Here is a 21849-nt window from a genome sequence, read left to right on the forward strand (position 1 = left end):
GAAATGTGTTGGGTGTTGGGTGTTGAGAGCGTAAGTTAGTGAGAGAGTGGGTAGAAGAGTAGGAAGAAGCAGGTGACTAAACTCGGAGCGACTCGCCGATCCCGATAGTTAGTTATCGCGGCACTTTTCTGCTCCACTGGTTGTGCTCACTTATTGACTCATACATTGAAAGTATTAACTACTGTGTCCGGCGCAATTGAGGCCCATTCGATCGTGTGCACTCTCAATTCGCCATGTCTGCCCTTCGTGTCGCCGGGCGCCGCCTGCCTCGCGCGTGCAAGTTCTCTGCTGCGGTCACTGAGTCACCGCTGCAGCGCCGATGGGCGTCAAATGCCGCTCACGATATGAAGGCACAAGCACTGGTATGGAATGGCTCAAACCCACGGCAGGCCACGGCTAACAGCGAGACAGAAGGAGGCCGCGCTCCCTAATCCTGATCCTGCGCCTGATTCCCTCACCATGTCCTTTATCCAAGAGCGCACACCCTACATGGTCCCGACCTACGTTCGCCCGACACCGATGATGATGAAGGGACAGGGTGTTTATCTGTGGGACATGGAGAATCGGAGGTACTTGGATTTCACGGCTGGAATTGCGGTCAACTCCCTCGGCCATTGTGACCAGGAGATTGCACAGATCATTGCGGAACAGTCTGAGATTCTCATTCACGCCTCCAACCTCTACCACAATCCTTGGACTGGTGCTCTGAGTCAGTCTTTGATTAAACTGACCCACGAGTCGGGGGCGATGCGCGATGCAGCGCAGGTCTTCATCTCTAACTCCGGCACCGAGGCCAACGAGGCCGCCATCAAGTTTGCCCGCAAGGTTGGCCGGTCTCTGGACGAGTCAGGCGCCAAACACGAGTTTGTCTCGTTCCACAACTCCTTCCATGGTCGCACCATGGGCGCTTTGTCCGCGACCCCGAACCCGAAGTACCAGACTCCATTCTCGCCCATGGTGCCGGGGTTCAAGTACGGCAACTACAATGATATCGAGCAGCTCCAGACCCTCATTACGGACAAGACTTGCGGTGTGATCATCGAGCCGATCCAGGGTGAAGGAGGTGTCAACGTGGCGACACCCGAGTTCCTCGTAGCTCTTCGCAGGCGCTGCGACGAGGTCGGGGCTGTCTTGATCTTTGACGAGATTCAGTGCGGATTGTCCCGCACTGGCGCTTTCTGGGCTCACGCCCACCCGTCCCTGACTCCGGCTTCAGGACAGGCTGCGCACCCAGACATCTTGACGAGTGCCAAGGCACTGGGCAACGGCATTCCCATCGGCGCAACCATCATCTCTGGCAAGACCGTTGCTCCACACATCAAGACGGGCGACCACGGCACGACCTTTGGAGGAAACCCGCTGGCCTGCCGCGTGGCACACCACATCGTGGAGCGGCTCTCGTCGCCGTCGCTGCAGGCTTCCGTCAAGGAAAAGTCAGCGCAGTTTATGTCTGGATTCCAGGTCCTGGAGAAGAAGTACCCGGATCTCATTCAAGAGATTCGCGGCCGTGGCCTGATTCTTGGCGCGCAGTTGTCTCCCGAGTATGCCGACAAGGCCGGCGATATTGTCAACGCCGCCCGTGAGAGGGGTCTCTTGATCATCACGGCGGGCAGTGGGTGCATTCGCTTCGTGCCTGCTTTGACTGTCACAGAGGAACAGATCAAGACGGGTCTGGGCATCTTGGACCAGGCCCTTGCCGCTGTTCTCCAGTCATGAGCCTTTCTCTCTGGCTCTTTTCGGATTCTTCGTTGCATTGTTTGATATACCATTTCGTTGTGGCCGCCTATGCTGCTATAGATAGAATAGAGCAAAAGTTTCATTGTTTTCTCTTATTGGATCTTCCCAGTTGCGGTGTCCGGAGGTGTCCGGAGATAATCAACCCAAAGCCCGACACATACATTTGCTAACCTGATTGTCATCCACATAATTTTATCCTCGCGCAATCATGGGCTTCCCAAGTCTAGGATGCCTCACATGCAAGAGGCGTCGCATCAAGGTACACAGCGAATCTCTGACAGAAACCCTTATCCATCACTGAACACATTGCAGTGCGATTCCATCCGACCCACCTGTAGCCGGTGCAGCAAAGCAAGTCGATCCTGTGTCTGGAGATCCAACGAAGAAACAGGCTTGTCATTTCGAAGTGAGAATGCCTTTGCTCAAGGCCGGCCACGTCGTCCGAGAGGACATATAGTCACACGAGCCGTGATAAACTCGTCGCCTGCATCCCCACCTACTATTCCACTCGAGACCCATGCATTCCACTATTGGGTTGAGCATTTCACCGCGTGGCCCGATGATTTTTTTGACATTGGACTCGAATACGGCACCTATGCACTCCGCTACTGGACTTGTGCAGCCCCGAACTCGAGTCTGCAGCTTGCCGTGTCTGCGTTTTCACTTGCTGTCTTCGGACTAGCGAGGAATGTGAACCGGGCTCTGGGGGATGCAGAGAGGCTGTATGGCAAGAGTATTGCGCGAATCCGGGAGGAGATTGCGGCTCCTTCTAATCGGACGATTGATCAGCTTCTTGTTGCGATCTTGCTGATGGCTAATTACGATGTCTGCCCTACCTTATCTCCTACATGAAGCTGTTCTAACGGGTTTACAGAATATCATGCGCCAACCTTCCTCAAGTCAGTCATCTGCAAAAGCTGGCTCTACGGGCTGGAGGAGCACGTACCATTGTACAGGCATCGTGGGTCTGTTGCAGGCTCGGCAGCAGCAGGGATTTTCCCAAAATACGGATCTTGACAGAGCTCTCCGAAGGCCCATAGTAAGGTTTCCTTTTTGATAAACTGCCCTTCGCTTTGACTTACCAGGCTTTCAGATCCGCTCGTGCATCCTTCGTGGTGTCTCTCTTCCAAAATGGCTCCAATATGACGCGCTATATATCGAGGACAGTCCGATATCAGAACTTGATACCCTCATGATTCAAGTTGCAGATATTCGAGCCAAAGCTCAGAACTGTCTGCAAGCCGGGGTCTCTATATTCCAATTAGGCCAATTGGATGAGTTGGTGTTAGGGGCACGGCAATTGGACTCTGCGTTGGTCGAATGGACCCAGCGCATTCCCTCAGACTGGACGTTCTTCGAGAATTTAGGCTCAGCATATACCGAGAATTCCCTGCCTTGCTACACAAGCCGCGGCTATGCTGCTACTTTGAATCGGTATCGGGCTGTTCGTTTGATTATAAACAGTCTACGCATACGCCTACTTTCCACCATGTCCCGTATCACACAATCCATGGGTACGGAGCTGGAACAGTGCCAGGCGAACATCAGCTCTCTTACAGCATGTCTATGCCACAGTATCCCTTCCTTTTTCGACGTGGCAACCACCGAACACAACATCACGCCAAAGATGGCCATTGTTCTCGCCTGGCCCTTGACAGTGGCTGTAAGCACCGAAGCAGTTCCGACAACTCAGAGAAAATGGCTGCAGGACCGACTGCACACAGTCGCGAGTGTCATTGGAGCCGATCGTCTTCACACGGTTGCTGAGAGTGGAGAGTTCAATTTCTAGAGACGACCTACACCACCTTCAACCTAAGAATGACCAGCAACGGGTCTGGCCTTATAGGGCTCCTCCAGATACGCAACCTCCTCATCCGTCAACATCTTCCCTCTCAACTCACACATCTCCTGAACTCGCTCAACCGAATTGATACCCACAATCGGCACAACACCTTTACTCTTCAACCACGCCAAAGCAACAAGACTCATCTTCCACTCCTTCTTCCCCGCAACCTCCTCCACCCGTCTAATAATCTCCTCATCAACGAGCGTCGTACCAGGATGGTGCGGACTGGGCCTCTTTGAGCGCGCCGACAGATCATACCCGACAGGTCTAGCAAGCCTCCCCGCAAAAAGTGGCGACCACGGCACAAGTCCAACGCCCGTCTGCTTGCAGAACCTGATCATCTCGCGCTCTTCCTCGCGGTAGCAGAGATTATAGTAGTTTTGCATGCTAATGAACTTGGTCCAGCCGCGGGACTCGGCGAGGAACTGCAGCTGCGCGAATTGCGTCGCCCACATTGAGCTAGCGCCTATGTAGTGCACTTTTCCGGACTGCACGAGGTCGTGTAGCGCTTTCATTGTTTCTTCCGGCGGAGTGTGGGCGTCGTACCGATGGATCTGGAGGACGTCGATGTACGAGGTGCCCAGGCGGGAAAGGGAGGCGTCTACTGCTGCGAAGATTGCAGTTCGCGATAGACCTATGGTATTTGTTCAATATCAATGCAATAATTGAATCATGGTACATGGACTCACCCCCGAGATTAACATAGTCCTTACTCTGATTCAACTCCTTCGCATGCAGCGGCCCAATAACGTCCGGCTCATCACCGACATGAAACGCGCACTTGGCCATAATAACGACCTTCTGGCGCGGGATGTTAAACCGTTGCAAGGCCTTCCCAATGACCTCTTCGCTTAGTCCATTAGAGTACGTGTTCGCCGTGTCCCAGGTATTAATGCCGACATCGTAGGCAGCCTTGAGGACAGACAGGGATGTTTCTTCATCCAGGACCCACGGCATCAGCTTGGGAGCTCCTAGAGACATTGCCCCGAGGATGGGCCATGACACGCGCAGACCCGAGGAACCGAGTTGAACGTACTCGACTTTAGTGTCAGCGAGGGATTTCTGAAGGGATGAGGGGAAGGGGAAATTGGCCATCTTGAATTAATAGAAAGAAAGTGTGTCTTATACACCGTTGGATTCGGGGGTGAATGCCTTCTTTTATATTTATTCCAGATATCTTTCCACACGGCGTTACCCTTAAATCCAGCTCGTGCGATTATCAGAAAGCAGTACTTCGCGGGTTTTTCCTAATGCGGCCTAGTGTGCGGTTAGATACCTTGGAATGTACTTCAATTCGATCTGACAGGACATCATTAATGATTATAATTAGGGACGTACATAATGGGTATTAATCAAATGTTATGAACAGTTCATGGGTGCTCCGGATAGCCAACGGGCGGGTTCCAAGCTGTCACCATTTTCGTTATATCGTGGCGCACATTGACAATCCCCGGACGAGCTAACAACCGACCGTCATTATATCCATGTTCACCAGCCCAACCCTCATATGTTGGACAGATCTGCGAGACGCTAGCCCATTTGTTGTGAGGATTATTGTCGATCCACGTATGAATATCTTAAGGCTGACTAAAATCGGAATAGTCCTTCTCTGGTGGACAGCCGAAGGCAAGGCTTGTCAGAGAACAAAAGGGCCGATGAATATCTCGGCAAGGTCGTTCATAATGGCCAGTTCTTAGGAGGCCTCCACATTCGCCATTAAACCGAGAGCCTGGGTAGATCCATACTCATCTCGAGTTGCTTGTAGCTGGAGAGGAAAGGATGAAGCCTAGGACCAGAAGGGATCAAATCAATCACAAAAGACAGGATGTAACCTGCAAAGGCGAAGGCAATGACTACATAATATTAGTGCCTTGAACTGATAGAAGCAATATAAAACTGAAAATATGTTTCTTACCCCATTCAAGAATCGCGGCTGTGTTTTGTGGGACGGAGGAGATTTGTTCCGTGTAACGGAAGGCCAATATAAGGGCGAGTTCAATAATGATAAAGGAAAACTTGATCATCAAGCTTGCCATGGGCATCTTTTCATGCTTTTGTGGCCTGTGGGAACTCAAACAGAAGGAATCTATGCAGATTACAGTTGCACTGACTAGATATCCCACCCTATTAAACTGTGAGAATAATTCACCGATAGGTACGAACATTGTAGATGAAGAACTTACATGAATATGGTCACAAAAGTATCATGGGCAAATTGGTGATCAATGTTATCAAAAGCTGATAACATGATCAATCCAAGGCTCCCAATAACTGTGAAGAGAGATGAAATATATGTGCAGACCTGGTTTGCATTTCCCTTGAAATGCAAAGATTGATAGAAAGCCATGTTTAGAAACAGCATGGTGACGATACATCCGATCATGAACAATGGCTTTAGTTCCCCAGCTCCTATATCAGAGATAAATCTAGTACAGTCTTATTAGTCGAAATTACTTAGCTCGCGAGGATACCTTGGTTAGGGTGCTAACGGTATGGTCTGCCCTGACTTCATTCTGTCATATTTTGGTTTCCCAACCATGATCCAGTGGCCTATCATTGCGAATAACATTGCTAAAGACTCGATATCAGAACGACGCTGTCAATAGTAACTTAAATAATCCCCGTACTTATCCAGATAGATGCTGAGATGATCGGAAAGACCCAGGAGTTGGGGATTTGCATTGTGTGACGATGCGTTCAACAATCGTAAGGTGGTTCGTATTATTTATTACTTTGTATTTATCTGGAAAGATTTACTGGAGGGTAGCCTAGTGATGTGACAAGGTCTTAAGAATGATTTACATTGAATGTTGAATGCAGATCAACCCGATATAGCAATAAATACAAATTCTCAAGAATGAGGGACCAAGATGACAGGATCGGCACTTAAAACCCTCGATTCTGGTTAAAGCCGATCCAATTCTTTCTCCTTGCAGCACAGGAGTTGCCTAATAACCATCCTAACAGTTTACTAGTTAACTGACCTAACCTAAGCTAACCTAACTAACCTAGTTCTTTATCATTTTGATAATAGGCATGTCTCATTTTCCAAAGTAAGGTAAACATGACCCAAAGTGAATCCAAGTGGCCATCCTTGGACTTGTTTTTTTACCCTCGCATTCATTTCTCAATGATGTTTGCTGAGTTTTAACAAAGATCAATTCCCTTTCTAAGCGAGAATATCTTCAATTGGAAAAACTCAGTGGCAGCATCACAAAGAAGACCGATTGAACAGTAGAGGGAAGGAAGCTTATAATTCGTCATATGAAATGAGGCAATGCTTTTGGATAGCACATGAGTCTCTATGTTACAACAGACAAGCCACAATCTAATTACATTATTGGAGCTCCTTGTCAAGCCACATAAGCGGCCCAACGGCTTCCTCTACTTCCAACGCGTGTGATGAGAAAGTGAACATATAGGGGGCTGTGACAGAAAATGCAGGGGTGGCAAGGGGTGGGGAATCGGCCCCTTGCAGACAAACAGGAACGCCCTCTTCTGCACGTTCGATTCCAAAATCTTCGATACGGAGGGTAAGCTGGAGGAATTATGAGAGAAGCTCTCCCGTAATGGATAGCAGTACCGTCGCATGTTAGCTTGCAAAATAACGTAGGGCCAGAATTATTTTCTAAGTAGTCGAGGTATTACAAGTTCTAGCTCTGGGTGTTTGGTTCATAGAGAGCGCCTGGATTGTGTGTCTGGAGGGGAATCAGTTTTCAATTCGTACTTTACTTTTCACTTATAAGTTCATACTAGGGAGCCATCATCTATGGTATAGCTACTAAGATGTATATAGTCTACATCGCTAAGAAATAGTCTATCCAACACGGCTAGACTCGTATGATCCAACTATAGGGTTATAGTACAGATAGACAATGTTGAACGGCAGGGATAAATCCAAAGCGGCACAGGCCAATACGGTCAATAGTCTGTCTCATACGTCCTGGGGGTGATCCTTGGACTATCCAACAAGAGAGGGGCAGAAATACCAAGCCAAAGGGTCGAGTCCAGGATAAATCGGCCATCAGCGGAGCTGGGTCTACAGAGCGCAACTGTTTGGGAGAAATGTATCTGCAATTCACATAATGAAACAAAACCAACAAAGAAAGACAAAGGGAATTTCTCTAAACCCTGATTTGGGCGATCACCACTTCAAGTCAATCCAACGGACGATGCTATGTCTAGGTAACAACTCATCCTGCATAAATCCCCCACCATGAGGCTATTTTACATTCCACGGGCAATTTACAAGGCATCCGTCAGAGCCTTGTTCATCTTGGCGATCTTCGACGACACGCTCAGGTCGATGGTGCGGTCACCAATCTCAACAACGAGACCACCCACAAGATCCGGGCTGACCTTGGTGACGACCTTGAGCTTCTTGCCCTGGCTGTACTCGGACTTCGCGACGGCCTTTTCGAGGCGGGAGACGGTCTTGGCGTCGAGCTCCTATTCACGCCGATGAGTTTCCGTGGCAATTGATAATCAGGGAAGGAAGGGACTTACCTGAGCACTGGTAATGCTAAGCTCGATCTCACCACGGTGGGCGCTCATGAGAGTCGCGAACTTCTCGCACACACCCTCCAGCGCACCGAAGCGGTTGTTCTCAGCCAAGGTGGCGAAGAAGTTCTTAAGGATGTCGGACTTATCGGCACCGGCGATCTTCAGCAGCTCCTGGGTGATCTGCTGCTTGTCGGCGTTGCTCAGAGTCGGGGTGCCGAGGATGGTGGACAGCTTGGGGTCGGACTTGAAGGTCTCGCCGAGGTTGGAGATGGCCTTGGCGGTCTGGTCGAGGGCGGAGGACTTGGAGGAGGCGGTGAACTTGAGGGGATGTCAGCTGGGTTTTTCTCTTTTTGCATGTGTGGTTCAAGATGACAGAAAGAGGGGGCGAGCAGGGGCCGGGGAAACCGGGTAGACGCAATGCGATAGCAATGCACAAAAACCGTACCAGAGCAGTGGCGTAGGTGCCGTCAACACCGAAGAGGGCCACAGGCGGGTTCACGCTCTGGGCTGGGGTGGCATAGGAGCGGAGGCCGTTGATGGCAGCGGTGCGAGGGACGGCGAACTGCTGGGCGGAGGCACGCAGGCCGGCGCGGGCGACGCGAGCGGAGAACATGTTGTCAATTGACCAGGATAGAGCCTCAATGGAGGGAGGAAACAGGAGTTGAGGTGGTGGTGGAAGGGAGGCAGATGCGACAGTCGGGAGTGCGACAATGGGCGAAGATGCAGACTGAGTTGTCGTCCGACTCTTTCCCGTGGTCACGTGGCTGACTCAGTATTCCGTGGCTTACATAACCCACTATTTACAGAATCTCTTCCACTTTCGAACCCACCAGCAGAGATACCCGGTCAGGGATGCTTTCCGTTATTTCGACTTTCAACCCAATGCTCCGGTGACCCTTCGCGTACTCCTCATCATAGGGATCCAACTGAGAAAGAAATTCCACCATGCGCTGATACCAAGGGCCCTGTAAGAATTCCATGATGAGAAGGCCAGACTTCTCAAACTTGGCTGAGAGCTCAGCGAATAGGCGTTCAAAGTCTTCCAGAAGCAAATGCTCTTCGTCCCGAATCTCATCAATTTCGGTCTCCTCTAAATAAAGAATCGAGTCCTCATGCAGACTATCTCCTTTGCGACAACACGTATGTCTCAGATCGAGCGCGTCAAAAGTCATCAGTCGGATGATCACTTGGTCGAATTCTAGGCTCCTTTCAGACTGGCGGATGACAAATTGAAGTAGTTCTGGGAATCGATTACGGCCCTTCATCTGGTAATATCTGGACGGGTGCTGGAGCAGATGTCGTAGCCCTGCGGAGAACGGCGTGCATCCGCCTGGTGAGCAGGCGCAAATACAGTTGTCCTGCTGCGATACCTGGAACATGAACTTCAAAAATTCCAAAGGATTCTGGGACTTGAAAGATTGGAAATTCAAGAGGAACGAATGCACTAATTCCGGATGCAAGCACTCGGCGCTGTAGATACCCATGAGGTGAAGAACTGTCGCATTAGTCCCAGGCACCTTCCGAAAAGGGTCGGCATCTTTTGAAATAAGCCATCTGGCTCTTTCCTGTGTGATCCTGCGCAGTCCTGCCCATTTATCCATGACCATCAGAGGAGTTCGACCTGATGAATCTGGTAGCTCGACATTATCGAAACCAGCCTCGTATAGCTCATCTAAGGTCCGGGTGCGTAGGTAGAGGTGATGGTATACTGAGCGTGGAGGGCTGGACACTTGGAGTGATGAATCAAGGGGTGCATCTTGGGCAACCAGTGCTTCGTATATCCGTGATGCAGTCACGTCGGGAATAGAGGAGTCATTGTTTACTCCAAGTTGAGCAAGTGTTTTTTGAGACAGGTGAGCTTGCGCGACTTTTAATAATCTTCTGCGCCGGGATGCTAGTTCGGAGATGAGAAGCGAGGTGGTTTTTTCCCAGCCACTGGCTTGCTCAGATTCGGATATGTCGTTCACGCTCAACGGACAACCCGCCTGCAGTAATACTTTCACCGACTCGTAGTAGCCTCCGCGGATCGCAAGCGTCAAGGGAGATATTCGAAAACACTCGTTCACGTCAGATCCTGCCTCTAGAAGAATCTGTACGCCTCTGCTCCAACCGATAGCTAGTTTTAGTAATGTTGTTTTCCCAATAAGGTCGTTGGGTGAAGCTCTGCCTGACCGGAGCACATGCAGTAAACCTTCTTCGGATTCTTCAATGATACATTTCGCAACATCAGGAATGATAACTACTATTGAGCAAGTCAATACGTGAAAAAGAGTTCTCTTAAACTTGGGTTACGTACCCTCTTCGTTCTCACGAAGCACACGGCGCATATTTTCCTTGCTTATCCGGGATTGCGAGGCTGCACCAATAGTCATAACCCCGCCGCACTCGATCAACCGCGAAAGTAACCGGTATTCCTCATCGCCGAGCTTCACAGCCCCGACGAAGTAATCTAGCCCTGATGTGCCTTGGGTGCGAGTCGAGTCCAAGGAGACGCCTTGACTGATCAAGAACATGAAAAGCCTTGAGAATTCAACAAAAGCATCAGAATGCCATTGTGCGCCTGTCAAAAACGCGAAGCAAGCAACCTTAAGTTATGCCAGTTAGACCTCACAATAACAAGGCATATATAGAAAGACATCTGAGGGTAAACATACATCCAAGAGAGAGCCACCGCCTGTGGTTATATCAGACGGAGTCAATCTGCGTGTCCCGAATAAATATTTAAGCTCCTCTATCGTATTGTCCACGAAGTCAGCAGGAGGTAGGTCCTTCCCAAACAACGGATATAAACCGAGCGTACGAAACCCCGGGTCGTTTGGCGATATAGGGACTTGAAAACTCAGTGACGGGGCAATGGACAGACCGCCGGCGCCTCTTGTCAGAGAGAATGATGCCGCAATGGTGAGTCCCAAGAGGCGACTGTGATATCGGTAGTATTTCTGGACCACTGGATTCGATCGACGTTTCGGCATCACCTCATGTTGCTGATCACACCAAGAGAGGAGCAACTCCGGTGGCGGTGGTGAAGACTGTTTGGGATTCTGTTGTAGTTCTAAATGCTTTAGGGAGAAATTAGCGTGCATTGCAGCTGAGTGTAGTGAATGCCTACCATCGCCTGGACTTCACGAAGCAACTTCGCCTGCATCAGCACTAATGACGGGATGAGTCGTGTATTTTGTGCTGAAAATCTGCAATAACCGTCAACAATCTGCTGGGCACAATCCAGCAAATGACGACGTGCTATGCTCACTCACACATGGAGAGTAGTGTGCAGGTTGATTTGGATGCTGTCCAATTCATTGGCCAACTCGCGCAACATATCTTTACGAAAAGGATACGCCGCCCTTTTTCCTTTGGCGCGGATTTTGTCGCGGACGCTTTCGGGGAGATCGCGGGTCTCCATTTATCGATGGATGCTTGTACTCTTTCAATGCCACCACGAAGTGCCCCGAGTTTTGTCTGTAGGTCCTCGGCGATCTTTGGATCGGTGAGTTGCGTTTCCTGGATTATTTCCCGCAGCGCCTCGAGTGGTGCTTCTAGGCCGTCCGCTTTGTTTGCCACGTCTTGGAGCTCTTGATGGATGCCCCGCCATGCCCGGCAATAGGATACGATCTCCTCACGCATTTGGAGTCCCAACGAAATCACGCTCAAGGCAGTGCCTAGAACGGACAACGGGTCAGCCATAGCTAAAGCACGAAATGTCGTGAAGGGTGCCCGTAAGAGAAGTAGGAGGTGGGAGGTGGGGGGCCTGTTTAGAACGCTCGTATTCTCGCCTCTCTGGGAGCCGCCTAAGTAAACACGGCTTCGACGAAATCAAGCAGAGAGCTGAAGCCTGTAAAAGCGTCGGTCCCCCACTGTCGCTAGAGCTGTATACAACAAGTACAGGAATGCTAGGGTTCAATTGCATTATTGCCATAACGCCCGACTATTAATCGATGCATGCACACCCCCGAAACGCCTGGAGATAACCCGAGTCTGACCATCAATCAATCAATCAATCAATCAATCGCTCTTCAACATGCTGTCTACTAGATCCCCCAACGGCCCCCAGAAATCCTTCCCGCTCGCCAGCCGATGCTCATCGATGAAAAGCACATAATGCTTGAAGCTCGTGTTGAGATGCGGCTCCAGTCCCAGATGCACCACGACCGGGTAGTGATGGCAGTAGATATGGGCGTAGACACGGTACAGCCGCTTGAAGATCTGGCGTAGGAGACTGGGGAAGGTCTTGGGGAAGGGAACACCTGTTTGATGATTCACAATCAGCGTGTCTCGAATCTTCTAATAACACGATGACAACATACCAATCCGGCTGGGGAACATCTGCTCGTTGTCGACGTTGCTTTGAACCCAGCTCATCAGGTGCTCGATGTACTCCGGGGCCGACATCTTGGTCGGGCGCTTGTAGTTCTCGGAGTCCTGCCAGAGATATTCGAATTCGTCGGTGGCTTTCATCTCCGGGCATGTTTGCGGGGAGCAGAATTCCGTTATCGAGCCGTAGAGCAAGTTGATCTGGTTGTAGAAGTCGACGACTTTAACCGGTGGACAAAACCCATTAGCCTCGCTCCGTCAGAAATCAGTTCAACGACATGCGACATACTATTCACAGCTAGCCACTCGTTCAGATCTTCTCCTTCCGGCAGCTGCACGGCCTTGCGGAGACTCCCACTCCCCAGAGTGGCCTCGGCGAACTGGCGCAGCTGGTAGCTGCTGGTCCCCTTGGCGGCAGACCGGGGTTTGAACGGCGCTCGTGTCCGGGCATTGCTAGGAGGTGTTAGTCCATAGACTCCTTGTTTGAGCGCGCGCACAGCGGGTGACAGGTAGGAAGGCGGCTCCAAGGCTGGGACACGGGAAGTGCGGGTAGTCTGGTAGCGAGGAGAGGAAGAGGAAGAGGAAGGGCTGGAGGTGACGTGGATGGAAGGTTTAGGAGGAGGAGGCGAGCGCAACAGCGACTCGGAGGGAGTAGAGAAGTGGACGGGAGCAGGGGGAGCGGGGACCGACATGGTGGTGATGAACGAAGCCATCTTGTGTTCTCTGGCTTCAGCACTCAGGGTGGGTTGCGACAGGCCTGCATTCCAGTCAGGAAGTTAGTTTCGGTCAATAGATCATGGCGGAAGACCGACGACTCACCGAGGAATGTCTGCCAGTTCGGGCTTAGTGAGGTGTGGTGGAAGAGAAGTTGTTATCGAGAGATAAGTGACGGTGCTGGGTTGCCCCGGCGACAACTCTACATACGACGTCAGACCTACGCGCCAGGAGTATCCGAAGAACACAGCCGTAGGAGATAGCTTATATTATATTTGAGATGATAGATTTGTACGAAAGTCTTCCAACTAGATCGAGTATCCCTCATTCTCCTCAGGTACTTGCTCACGTACTGTCTCGCCATAAACCGTCAACGGAATCGAGATCTCAAACGACTCGCAGCCCAATCGCTCCATCGCAGACATCACTTTGCCGCGATCATCAGCAGACAGCGTTTCGAGCAAGCTAATGCCCGATGGACCAGGTCCCTGCTCGCCGGTGCTGCTGGCGGTCACAAACTCAAACCGTAATTCCCAATCCAGAGTAACGCCGCTGGTGCGGATCGTAGGTGTAGCCGTGATGGGGATCGCCGGAACAAAGACAACTCGCGTAGCGTACAGCGTATTCTCAAATAGGGATGCGTAGATTCGTCGTGTGGCGCGATGGATGCTGGCATTTGACCGCACAGCCAGAGTCGGCGTCACCTTCTCCGAGGTTTCCAGCGACGCCCGGACTGCGTAGCACGGGACGGCGGCTTCGCCAAAGTCCAAGGTGGCGATAATGGTCTCGCCGAGCCGGTGCGCCGGCCGATTTAATACAACCACCGCAATGCGTTGCCCCTCACGGGCGATCTCAAATCGGTTGGGGCTGCGCCTTGTGTGGATGGCTTGATTACTGCGCAGAATCGCCAGGTCGATGGTATCTTTCGCAGACAGAATCTGCTGAGAGGGCGTGGTATCTATGCTCTTTTGTCGTTCATGCAAGGCTCCTGGAGGAAATAATGTGTTGGAACGGGCTCGCTGCTCGAGGATGTTGTCCACATATGTCAAAAAGTCACCAGCCGAGCCCCACGGACTGCTGATGCTTTGGTTCTTTACGGTTGCCGCGGGCGTGTTTGGCCCGATTTTGGTTACCTTTGCTTCGTCGCGCAAGAGCACATACGGTGACATCAAGTCATGCCCGACAACCTCTCCTTTGACTGGACGGGTGTTAGATTTGATATCACGGTCTTACAGAGGCAGCTTACCATTCACACCGCTAAACACCCGAAAAGGAATGTTGATGCGGTTAACCTTCTGAGGCTCATTGGGTCCGCTCGGCCGCTGAGTGCCAATGACTAAATTATACGAGATTTTGATGGCTTTCCCCTTATGACTTGCTGGAAGTCCTTCTGGGAGGGTGAACGAGAAGGTGTATGACTGCTCCTCGCCCGGCGCCAGTCGCAGGTCGACAAAGAGAAGCGATTGGGTGGTGGAGAGTAAAGGTATTGACCGCGAGGAGGCGACGCCGCGCATTTCTCGCAAGCCATCCAGTTCGTTGTTCGACATCAGGCCATTGATGGATTCTTCAATGGTGTTCCATTTGAACGCACCCCAGAACCCGCCACCTTTGCGCGAGCGATCGGTGGACGGGTTGGCGCGGCCAGGAAGTCCACTTCCCTGCCCACCAACCACTCCCTTGCGTTTCACTTCGTCGAATACAGATTGATCAATTAGTGAACCATCAACTGTAAACGATGCGCTGACCTGCGCATATCCCATCAGCAAGGCCTGGTCGTCCGCTTTGGCGATCGAGGGTACGATGCTGGAGTGGTGCCGTGCATGTCGAGCAGGAGGGGGAGGCCGTGCACCCTGAACGGAGTAGTTTGTATATTCTGATGCAAGTGTCTCACTCGAATGGTCGCTGACGGAGTAAAATTCGCCGCTGCTTCGACTGCTTCCATTCACGCTGGTGGCCGATAGAACCCGCGCGAGCTGCTGGTGGCTAGGGGCCACGGACGGATCCTTTGTTTTCCTTCCATTTGTTTCACCTGATTTCGGGGAAGGAGTTCGAGCAGCAGACCGGACATTAGTCGGTTCGGAAGGCGGGGGAGCAGCTGGAAATTTGAAGTCGATGGCGGGTGGCTGTGGTCTTCGCGCGGGCATGCGCATTGGCTCCCCCGGGACTATTGGGCTATTTGCCATTGGACTATGACGGTTTGCTCGGGCTGAGTGATTGGTGTCGACCCTGAGATCGCCCAAGGCTGACTCGAGTGGTGTGTCCATTGGTGAGAAGCCACGGATCGAAGCTCTCCCGACTAAGAAAGCACAGTCAGACTTTGTGCGGGACTTCCCTAATTGCTGGGACATACCTTTCCTGTACGCCTCGTCATAGCTATCGTTCCTCCGGGGCGCAACCTGAAGACTTGCTGAGCGCCCATGGCCCCTGGCTATTGGTTTGCCTCGAGCGAAGTTCTGCGGTGAAGGGCTGGAGTCGACGTGACCTTCACTGTCTATGGAGAGAATGGAGACTGATCTCTTGTGGCTGTGACCGGGCTGCCAGGATCGGGGTGTGGAGGGGCTATTTGGCGGGAAGCTGTTGGAGCCGACCAGCGGGGAGCTCAGCGATGAGGCGGTTCGGTGGAAGGGCTTCCGTTGGGAGCCGATCGAATAGGATCGCCGGCCCGAGAACAAGCTGTTGGGGGATTTGAAGGAGAAGAAGGAGTCGGAGGCGGAGTTGCTGGCGTGGTTGGCGACTCGAGACAGCTTCCTCTGGTGGCCCTCACCTCCAATGCTGGCGGCAGGGGTGGTGTCCGTCACGTTCTTAAAGGTGATGACACACTCCACATCTTCGCCGGCGAAAATCGTCTGATCCTTCCATTTGACGAAGACCTGGATGTTGGACGACGGCATGGCGAAGGTCGGTCAGCATGGGGGGGCCGCAATCGAGGAGGAAGAGTCACGAGCTGAGGGAGTCGCTCGCGCTCAGGAGCAGTGGGAACCGGCTAGTGATGAAGGATGGGAATTGCGCATTCTGTCCGCGGGCCTGGTTTCGGGGGGTTGTAGAAGAGCAACAAGAGAAGTGTGGAAGTAAGAAGACAACATGTGTTCGTGTCTGGGGCCGCGGGTCGGTGCCGGACCGGAGCTACTCTCGATGCGGTAGTTGACAGGCAAGCCGTATGTACTAACAGTAATAATATTTATAGCTACACCATGCTAATTCTGATCATACAAAATATTCGAGTCGGTCAAGGCTTTACTGCGCTCGGTCGGTGTGCGCAGTCCCAGCTCCGCCTTTCGTCCCCATATACGGTCGTGTCGTTTCTCCCATCGCACCCGCCGTTTCTCGATCTCATCCTCCGACGGCCGCCACTTTCCCTTTAGGATGCGGCGAATGGCCTCGGGCGAGACTTGGAACTGATTCGCCAGCACGGGCGTCGTGAATCGATCAGGGGCAGTCGCATGCAGGTGGCGGATGCCCTCCAGCGCGTCGGGGGACAGCTTCTTCATCGGGCTCCAGCCGACGGGGAATTTCTGCTTGAGGGCTTCTTTCTGCATTTGCCAGTGCTCGAGTTTCTTTTTCTTCTTGGTGGGATCGGATGTAGACTCGCTCCTTATTGCCTTGGCGTTTTCTCTGGCCCTTCTCCCCTTTCCTGACCTTCCAGACTCGAGTCTCTCCGTGGGTTTCGTTTCAGGAGGAGCCCCGGCTGGCGTCGTGAGATCGAACACAATGTCTTGAGCATCGCGCAGGGTCGGGATTGTGCTGAACTGCCGTGAGTGCTGCAGTCCTCGAGGTAGATGGGGGCGTGAGGCGAGCGGACTGCGATTGGGGAGGGTGCTTGGAATGCGCAAGTCACCAGCAAACTCGGCCCGGAAGAGGCCGCGCAGAATGGTGGGCAGGCCCAACCGGGACGAAGCGGTGCAGCGGGTTGCCATGACTGAGTTGGAGGATCATGCACAGCAAAAGGAGAAGATGAAAAGAAAATAGGAGGATGGGGCGATAAGATAACCACGACACCTAAGGCACCAACAAACGGGGATCTATACAAACCGAACCAATATCTCACAACTCCCAAGTTCACTGGATTTGGCATATAGTTACAACGATCTAAACTCGATCTAAATACGAACTAGACGCCTCCTCTGACTGGAAATCTAGTTGTTCAAGGATACCTATCTCGAAGCAGACTCACCATTGGAATCAAGTGCCCCTTGTTTAGGATCGAGTAGGGTGATGGGACACTGTCTTGTCGTCCACCTCTGGCCATTATCGCATTTCGTGAATAACAATTCGCTCTTACCGCCATGGTTCATGTCAAAATATAATGTATGTAGAACACCGTGCTCAGGCCCCGAAGGAGCTAAGCCAGACCCACCGGTTCATCTCGTGGCGATCGAGATCATGCAGTGACGGTGCATCGAGGTGCAGCGTATACTGTGCAGTTATAGATATCTACAATGCTACTTAGTGCGATTGATAGAGTATATGTCTTAATGATCGCGCTTATCGTGGACCCGACTCACTATCATTCCCAGGATCACCAGGAATGATGCACGCGTTCTCTCAGTTTAGCGCGGAATGAGAGCTTGTTGTTTCTCTCCCTATCACATAACCTCCACGTCCTCCTTCTCTCGCTTTCAACTTGGTCCCTCTTTTCTCTCAATCATTCTGCCTCCCATCCTTATCCACAGTATTCCCCCTTGAGAATAATATTGTTGTGTTCCTCTCCAGCTCAGCTTTCCCCACCAAGCAAACACCCAGCCACCAACAAGGCCCACCTCCTTTTGTCTCCCACCAAATCAATAACCTCGAGAGTATTTCCTCGATCCCACCTGACTCTCTGGCGAATGCGGTCGCCAACTGCCATGCACACCCGCCACGCGCTCCGGGGACCTTAAATCACCGATCTCCGCGGTGATGGCCACCACCGCACCCCTCAGCGCAAAGAGCAAGCTCGGCGGACCGGCATCCCTGAAAATCACCCCTCCAATTCTCCCAACCTGAGACCGGGCATGCGCTCCCCCAGCAAATCTGCCCACCAGGCCTCGCTGTCCCTCCAAACCGTCATCGGCACAACCACTACGACCCCGAACGGCTTCTCCAGTCATGACCAGAGTAGAAGCTTCGCCCTGTGCGCGGGATCGGCCGCCGTGCTGGCCGAGCTGGACGATGATGGGAATATCAGCCAGCGCTTCTTTCGAGCTCGTCCGTCTGCAACTAGCGTGAACCCGACGACCTCCTTTTACAACCCGTCCACTCCTCCCGCGACACCAGACTCCAAATCGCGATCTCTCGCCCATATCCGCTCCAATCCACACCTCAATCTACACAATGCGTCGCCGTCGAACGAAGTTACTGACTATAGCAGCCCGCGCACGTGGTCCTCGCGAGAACGGGTCAAAGCGGTTACCAGCGTTTCTATCAGTCCCAATGGAAGATTCCTGGCAGTGGGCGAGGTGAGTGGAAGATACACTGGGAAATCTATAGGGTATTAATGCGGTTCTAGACTGGTTACAACCCCCGAGTTCTTCTCTTCTCCACAGCAAGAGACGCCCTGCCGGATGTGCCTTTATCAATCTTAATGGAGCATACATTTGGCGTGCGCAGCCTAGCGTTCAGCCCGGACTCGCAGTACTTGGCGACGCTCGGAAACCCGAATGATGGATTTTTGTTTATCTGGACAATCAACCTGAAGAACGGGTCGGCCAAGCTCCACTCTGCCAACAAGTGTACCTCGTTTGTTCGGGACATGTGCTGGGTGGGACAGTCGTTGGTTACGTATGTGTCACCCTTGATCGATGCGTCCGGTCACTCGCTAACGTGAATTAGAACTGGCGTGCGGCACGTCAAGGTCTGGAGGCTCCCTGCAGCGCGGCCTATCTCCCCTACAAAATCACGGTTGAACTCTGATGGAGCCGGCCCGTCACCAAACCCAGCTCCGAAGGCGCTTTCGGGTCGAAATTGCTTGCTAGGTGCACTGGGAGACCACACGTTCAGCAGTGTTAGCAGCATTTCCGACCAAGAGGCCGTTCTTGCCACGGAGTCTGGCGCAGTATGCTTGCTTGATGACAGAGAAGGATCCCAGAAGTTATCCATGGTAAAACAGGTTGGCTTCGGCATCACTTCTCTCGCCGTCGATTTTGATCAGGAATGCATTTGGCTCGGTGGCCGCGCCAGATGGACACAGCGATTATCCTTCGAAGACTTTCGGTCGTCTACTGCATCTACACCTGCGTCTCCTGTCCGTCTTAAAAGGGCCATGTCTGATGGGGGGACTAAAGGCCCTGCAATTACCTGCATGGGCTCTCTATCCTCACACCTCGTCACTGTTGAGGCGACTCGCGAAGTCCATGTCTATCCTATGGAGGAATTGGTGGAGGACGGTGAGCAAGAGCCGGGGGAAACGTCAATGCTAGCCCACAGAGACCCGGTCTTTGGCATTCAGGCCCTGAAACTTCCTAATGAGTTTTCTGCCAAATTCTTCACCTGGTCGCGCAGTAGTTCTGTGAATTTCTGGGATGCTCAGGGAAAGTGTCTGGCTTCGAAAAATATCCACCTTGAACAGCTCTCTGCATATAATGAAGACGATGTTGCAAATGAGCTCAAAGTCTTGCGAGCAGCCGACAACGCGGAATGGTTTGTCTCGGGGGATAAGTTTGGAGTTCTTAGAGTCCTCTCGGGCAAGGACTGGAGCTGCACCAGTGAAGTCCGCGCTCATGGCGCAGAGATCACGGACATTGCTTTGCAGCCAACAGACGACGGTTGCCTGGTTGCCAGTTCCGGCCGTGATCGAATGGTGCAATTGTTCCGAAAGACCGAATCGACATTCCGGCTGATCCAGACGATGGATGACCACGTTGGCGCCGTTAGTCAGATCGCTTTCGGAAACGACGGCGAGAAACTCCTTTCGTCCTCTTCAGATCGCACAGTCCTAATCCGAGATCGCGCGACTCGAGAAGAGGACGGTATTACTTCCGTTGCCTACCTTATTACGAAGGTCATCACGCTGAAAGCATCCCCTGTCTCTATGACAATTAGCCCTGACGATTCAAACCTGCTTTATCTGTCCACTGTCGACCGATTCATCTCAAAATTCGATATACCATCTGGACGGCAACTTCATTCTTTCCGAGCAGCTGACTCGGAAGTAGGCGATGCGGTCGTCATGTCTTCTCTGACTGTTGCACCTGGGATTCCCGGGCATAGCCCTAAGATTCTCATCGGGATGTCGAGCACTGACAAATCCATACGCGTTTATGATCTTGAACGAGATCACCTTCTCGCCGGTGAATTCGGCCATACCGAAGGCGTCAGCGACGTATTGCTTCTAGAGGACTACGAGACTTCCTCGGAGAAACCTTTCGTCAAGAGGACATTGATCAGTGCTGGCATGGATGGTATCGTTATGATGTGGAACCTTTCCGTGCAACCACAACCAGTGCCGGAGGTCAATAATACCCGGGATGATGATGAAAGCCCCGTCAAGGAGCTGACGGCGGCCAGACCCCCTCTGCGCAAAGTTCTTTCTCGCAGTGAAATCGCCGGCTTCCAACGCGCAGACAGCCCGGTGGGAACGCCGACCCCGGTTCGCGAACATTCGCCATCGATACTCCGGAAAATGTCGAAGCTATCACTGGCACCATCGTCACTGAAGAATAACTCTGTCTCGGAAACGCCCTCTCCCTCCATTCGCAGGTCACCCATTTCATACTCTCAAACAGACCGAACTCGCAGATCCCCGTCTCCCGTGAGCCCCAAGTCGAAAACCTCGACCTCCAAAACACCATACAGCGCCAAGGGCCCCAATCGCCGCACATCTCTCGAGTTCCGCTCACGCAGCAAAGCAAACAATCGCAGTGAATTCGGCAGTCTAGACATGTCAACGGAGCAAGTATGCCGCACGCTACGAGCATACAGAAAAAAGCTCAACGGATCCACAACGCGGATCCAGGCTCAAAAGGAACTGGAGCGAGAGCTCAATCTCACTCTACGTGTCATGAGTTCGCGTGCACAACAGGGTAGCGACGAGAGCGCCGAGACAGAAACAGATAGCAGTGGGAAAGACATGGATCGCAAGGCGAGCTGCTCGTCTGTTTCGTCGCGGTCGCCGCATCTGCCGAGACATATGCCTTCTACACCACTTTTGCGGCATAAGGGGGCGAGACAGGTATCCAGGAGTCGGTCTTACTCCGTGACTGATGAATAAGACCCCACCTCATCTTCATTATAGCTCTTTTTTTTTCTTTTATTTCTGCCTTTTGGGTTATTTGACTTTTTTTCCCCGCCAACAGATTTATCGGTTGCGGGATTTCGGGTGGGAGTAACGCGCGGTTTGTTTTCTACCTCCTCTCAAGGAATTGGCATGGACGGTGTTCGGTTCGGGCGATGGATTGCCCTGGGGGCATCCTATTTCCTTTCGCTTATTCTGTTTTTCTTCTTCTCTTCGTTCTCTTCCAAGTGTTCCTTTTTCATCGTTCTAACCTGTTCGTGACGTTCTATACTCCATTTCCCCATACTCGCCCTGGGGATGTGCTCGATTTCCCTGCTGCAGAGGTACTGCTCTCTGTGCGTTTTGCTTTCTTTTCTTCGCAGATTTTTCTTCTGTCTTCTGCTTCTTATGATACCCAGGTTATTTACTTGCGCCAAAGTCGTGGTGCGTTCTTGTCTAATCAAGATTTGGAATTCATAATTCTCTTCTTATCTGAAAACAAAATCATTAAAGTAAAGTAATACATGTAAAAGACACATAGGCTCCTCAT

At 52.0% G+C, this 21849-nt stretch overlaps 13 protein-coding genes across 13 annotated transcripts; 3 read left to right on the forward strand and 10 right to left on the reverse strand.

The window, feature by feature from the left end:
* Positions 1-233: 233 nt before the first annotated feature.
* Positions 234-1716, forward strand: N7510_009607 (acetylornithine transaminase; the record flags this gene model as incomplete). Its single annotated transcript, XM_056981532.1, has 2 exons — positions 234-362; positions 412-1716. 2 exons carry the CDS (start codon positions 234-236, stop codon positions 1714-1716), a joined length of 1434 nt encoding a protein of 477 aa, XP_056829368.1.
* A 229-nt stretch (positions 1717-1945) lies between these two features.
* N7510_009608 (Zn(II)2Cys6 transcription factor) lies at positions 1946-3526 on the forward strand (the record flags this gene model as incomplete). The annotated part of the gene is made up of 4 exons (XM_056981533.1): positions 1946-1996; positions 2050-2562; positions 2612-2776; positions 2831-3526. 4 exons carry the CDS (start codon positions 1946-1948, stop codon positions 3524-3526), a joined length of 1425 nt encoding a protein of 474 aa, XP_056829369.1.
* A 23-nt stretch (positions 3527-3549) lies between these two features.
* N7510_009609 (aldo/keto reductase) lies at positions 3550-4678 on the reverse strand (the record flags this gene model as incomplete). The annotated part of the gene is made up of 2 exons (XM_056981534.1): positions 3550-4217; positions 4273-4678. The coding sequence occupies 2 exons, from the start codon at positions 4676-4678 to the stop codon at positions 3550-3552; spliced, it is 1074 nt and encodes a 357-aa protein (XP_056829370.1).
* A 621-nt stretch (positions 4679-5299) lies between these two features.
* On the reverse strand, positions 5300-5748 carry N7510_009610 (uncharacterized protein; the record flags this gene model as incomplete). The annotated part of the gene is made up of 2 exons (XM_056981535.1): positions 5300-5436; positions 5499-5748. 2 exons carry the CDS (start codon positions 5746-5748, stop codon positions 5300-5302), a joined length of 387 nt encoding a protein of 128 aa, XP_056829371.1.
* Positions 5749-5762: 14 nt separating this feature from the next.
* Positions 5763-6152, reverse strand: N7510_009611 (uncharacterized protein; the record flags this gene model as incomplete). Its single annotated transcript, XM_056981536.1, has 2 exons — positions 5763-6009; positions 6073-6152. 2 exons carry the CDS (start codon positions 6150-6152, stop codon positions 5763-5765), a joined length of 327 nt encoding a protein of 108 aa, XP_056829372.1.
* A 1676-nt stretch (positions 6153-7828) lies between these two features.
* Positions 7829-8699, reverse strand: N7510_009612 (F1F0 ATP synthase subunit 5; the record flags this gene model as incomplete). Its single annotated transcript, XM_056981537.1, has 3 exons — positions 7829-8032; positions 8090-8404; positions 8532-8699. 3 exons carry the CDS (start codon positions 8697-8699, stop codon positions 7829-7831), a joined length of 687 nt encoding a protein of 228 aa, XP_056829373.1.
* A 187-nt stretch (positions 8700-8886) lies between these two features.
* On the reverse strand, positions 8887-9570 carry N7510_009613 (uncharacterized protein; the record flags this gene model as incomplete). The annotated part of the gene is made up of 1 exon (XM_056981538.1): positions 8887-9570. The coding sequence occupies one exon, from the start codon at positions 9568-9570 to the stop codon at positions 8887-8889; it is 684 nt and encodes a 227-aa protein (XP_056829374.1).
* Positions 9571-10374: 804 nt separating this feature from the next.
* N7510_009614 (uncharacterized protein) lies at positions 10375-11770 on the reverse strand (the record flags this gene model as incomplete). The annotated part of the gene is made up of 3 exons (XM_056981539.1): positions 10375-10606; positions 11341-11483; positions 11510-11770. The coding sequence occupies 3 exons, from the start codon at positions 11768-11770 to the stop codon at positions 10375-10377; spliced, it is 636 nt and encodes a 211-aa protein (XP_056829375.1).
* A 318-nt stretch (positions 11771-12088) lies between these two features.
* On the reverse strand, positions 12089-13110 carry N7510_009615 (Mob1/phocein family protein; the record flags this gene model as incomplete). Its single annotated transcript, XM_056981540.1, has 3 exons — positions 12089-12330; positions 12391-12618; positions 12687-13110. 3 exons carry the CDS (start codon positions 13108-13110, stop codon positions 12089-12091), a joined length of 894 nt encoding a protein of 297 aa, XP_056829376.1.
* A 309-nt stretch (positions 13111-13419) lies between these two features.
* On the reverse strand, positions 13420-14280 carry N7510_009616 (uncharacterized protein; the record flags this gene model as incomplete). The annotated part of the gene is made up of 1 exon (XM_056981541.1): positions 13420-14280. One exon carries the CDS (start codon positions 14278-14280, stop codon positions 13420-13422), a length of 861 nt encoding a protein of 286 aa, XP_056829377.1.
* Positions 14281-14340: 60 nt separating this feature from the next.
* N7510_009617 (uncharacterized protein) lies at positions 14341-16002 on the reverse strand (the record flags this gene model as incomplete). Its single annotated transcript, XM_056981542.1, has 1 exon — positions 14341-16002. One exon carries the CDS (start codon positions 16000-16002, stop codon positions 14341-14343), a length of 1662 nt encoding a protein of 553 aa, XP_056829378.1.
* A 303-nt stretch (positions 16003-16305) lies between these two features.
* rrg9 (mitochondrial ribosome assembly protein RRG9) lies at positions 16306-17025 on the reverse strand (the record flags this gene model as incomplete). The annotated part of the gene is made up of 1 exon (XM_056981543.1): positions 16306-17025. The coding sequence occupies one exon, from the start codon at positions 17023-17025 to the stop codon at positions 16306-16308; it is 720 nt and encodes a 239-aa protein (XP_056829379.1).
* Positions 17026-18102: 1077 nt separating this feature from the next.
* N7510_009619 (WD40 repeat domain-containing protein) lies at positions 18103-21296 on the forward strand (the record flags this gene model as incomplete). The annotated part of the gene is made up of 3 exons (XM_056981544.1): positions 18103-18546; positions 18597-18868; positions 18920-21296. The coding sequence occupies 3 exons, from the start codon at positions 18103-18105 to the stop codon at positions 21294-21296; spliced, it is 3093 nt and encodes a 1030-aa protein (XP_056829380.1).
* Between the last annotated feature and the right edge of the window lie 553 nt (positions 21297-21849).

This window comes from Penicillium lagena (assembly GCF_028827675.1).
Source record: "Penicillium lagena strain IBT 129212 chromosome Unknown utg000007l_segment0_segment0, whole genome shotgun sequence".
In the NCBI taxonomy this organism is placed as follows: domain Eukaryota; kingdom Fungi; phylum Ascomycota; class Eurotiomycetes; order Eurotiales; family Aspergillaceae; genus Penicillium; species Penicillium lagena.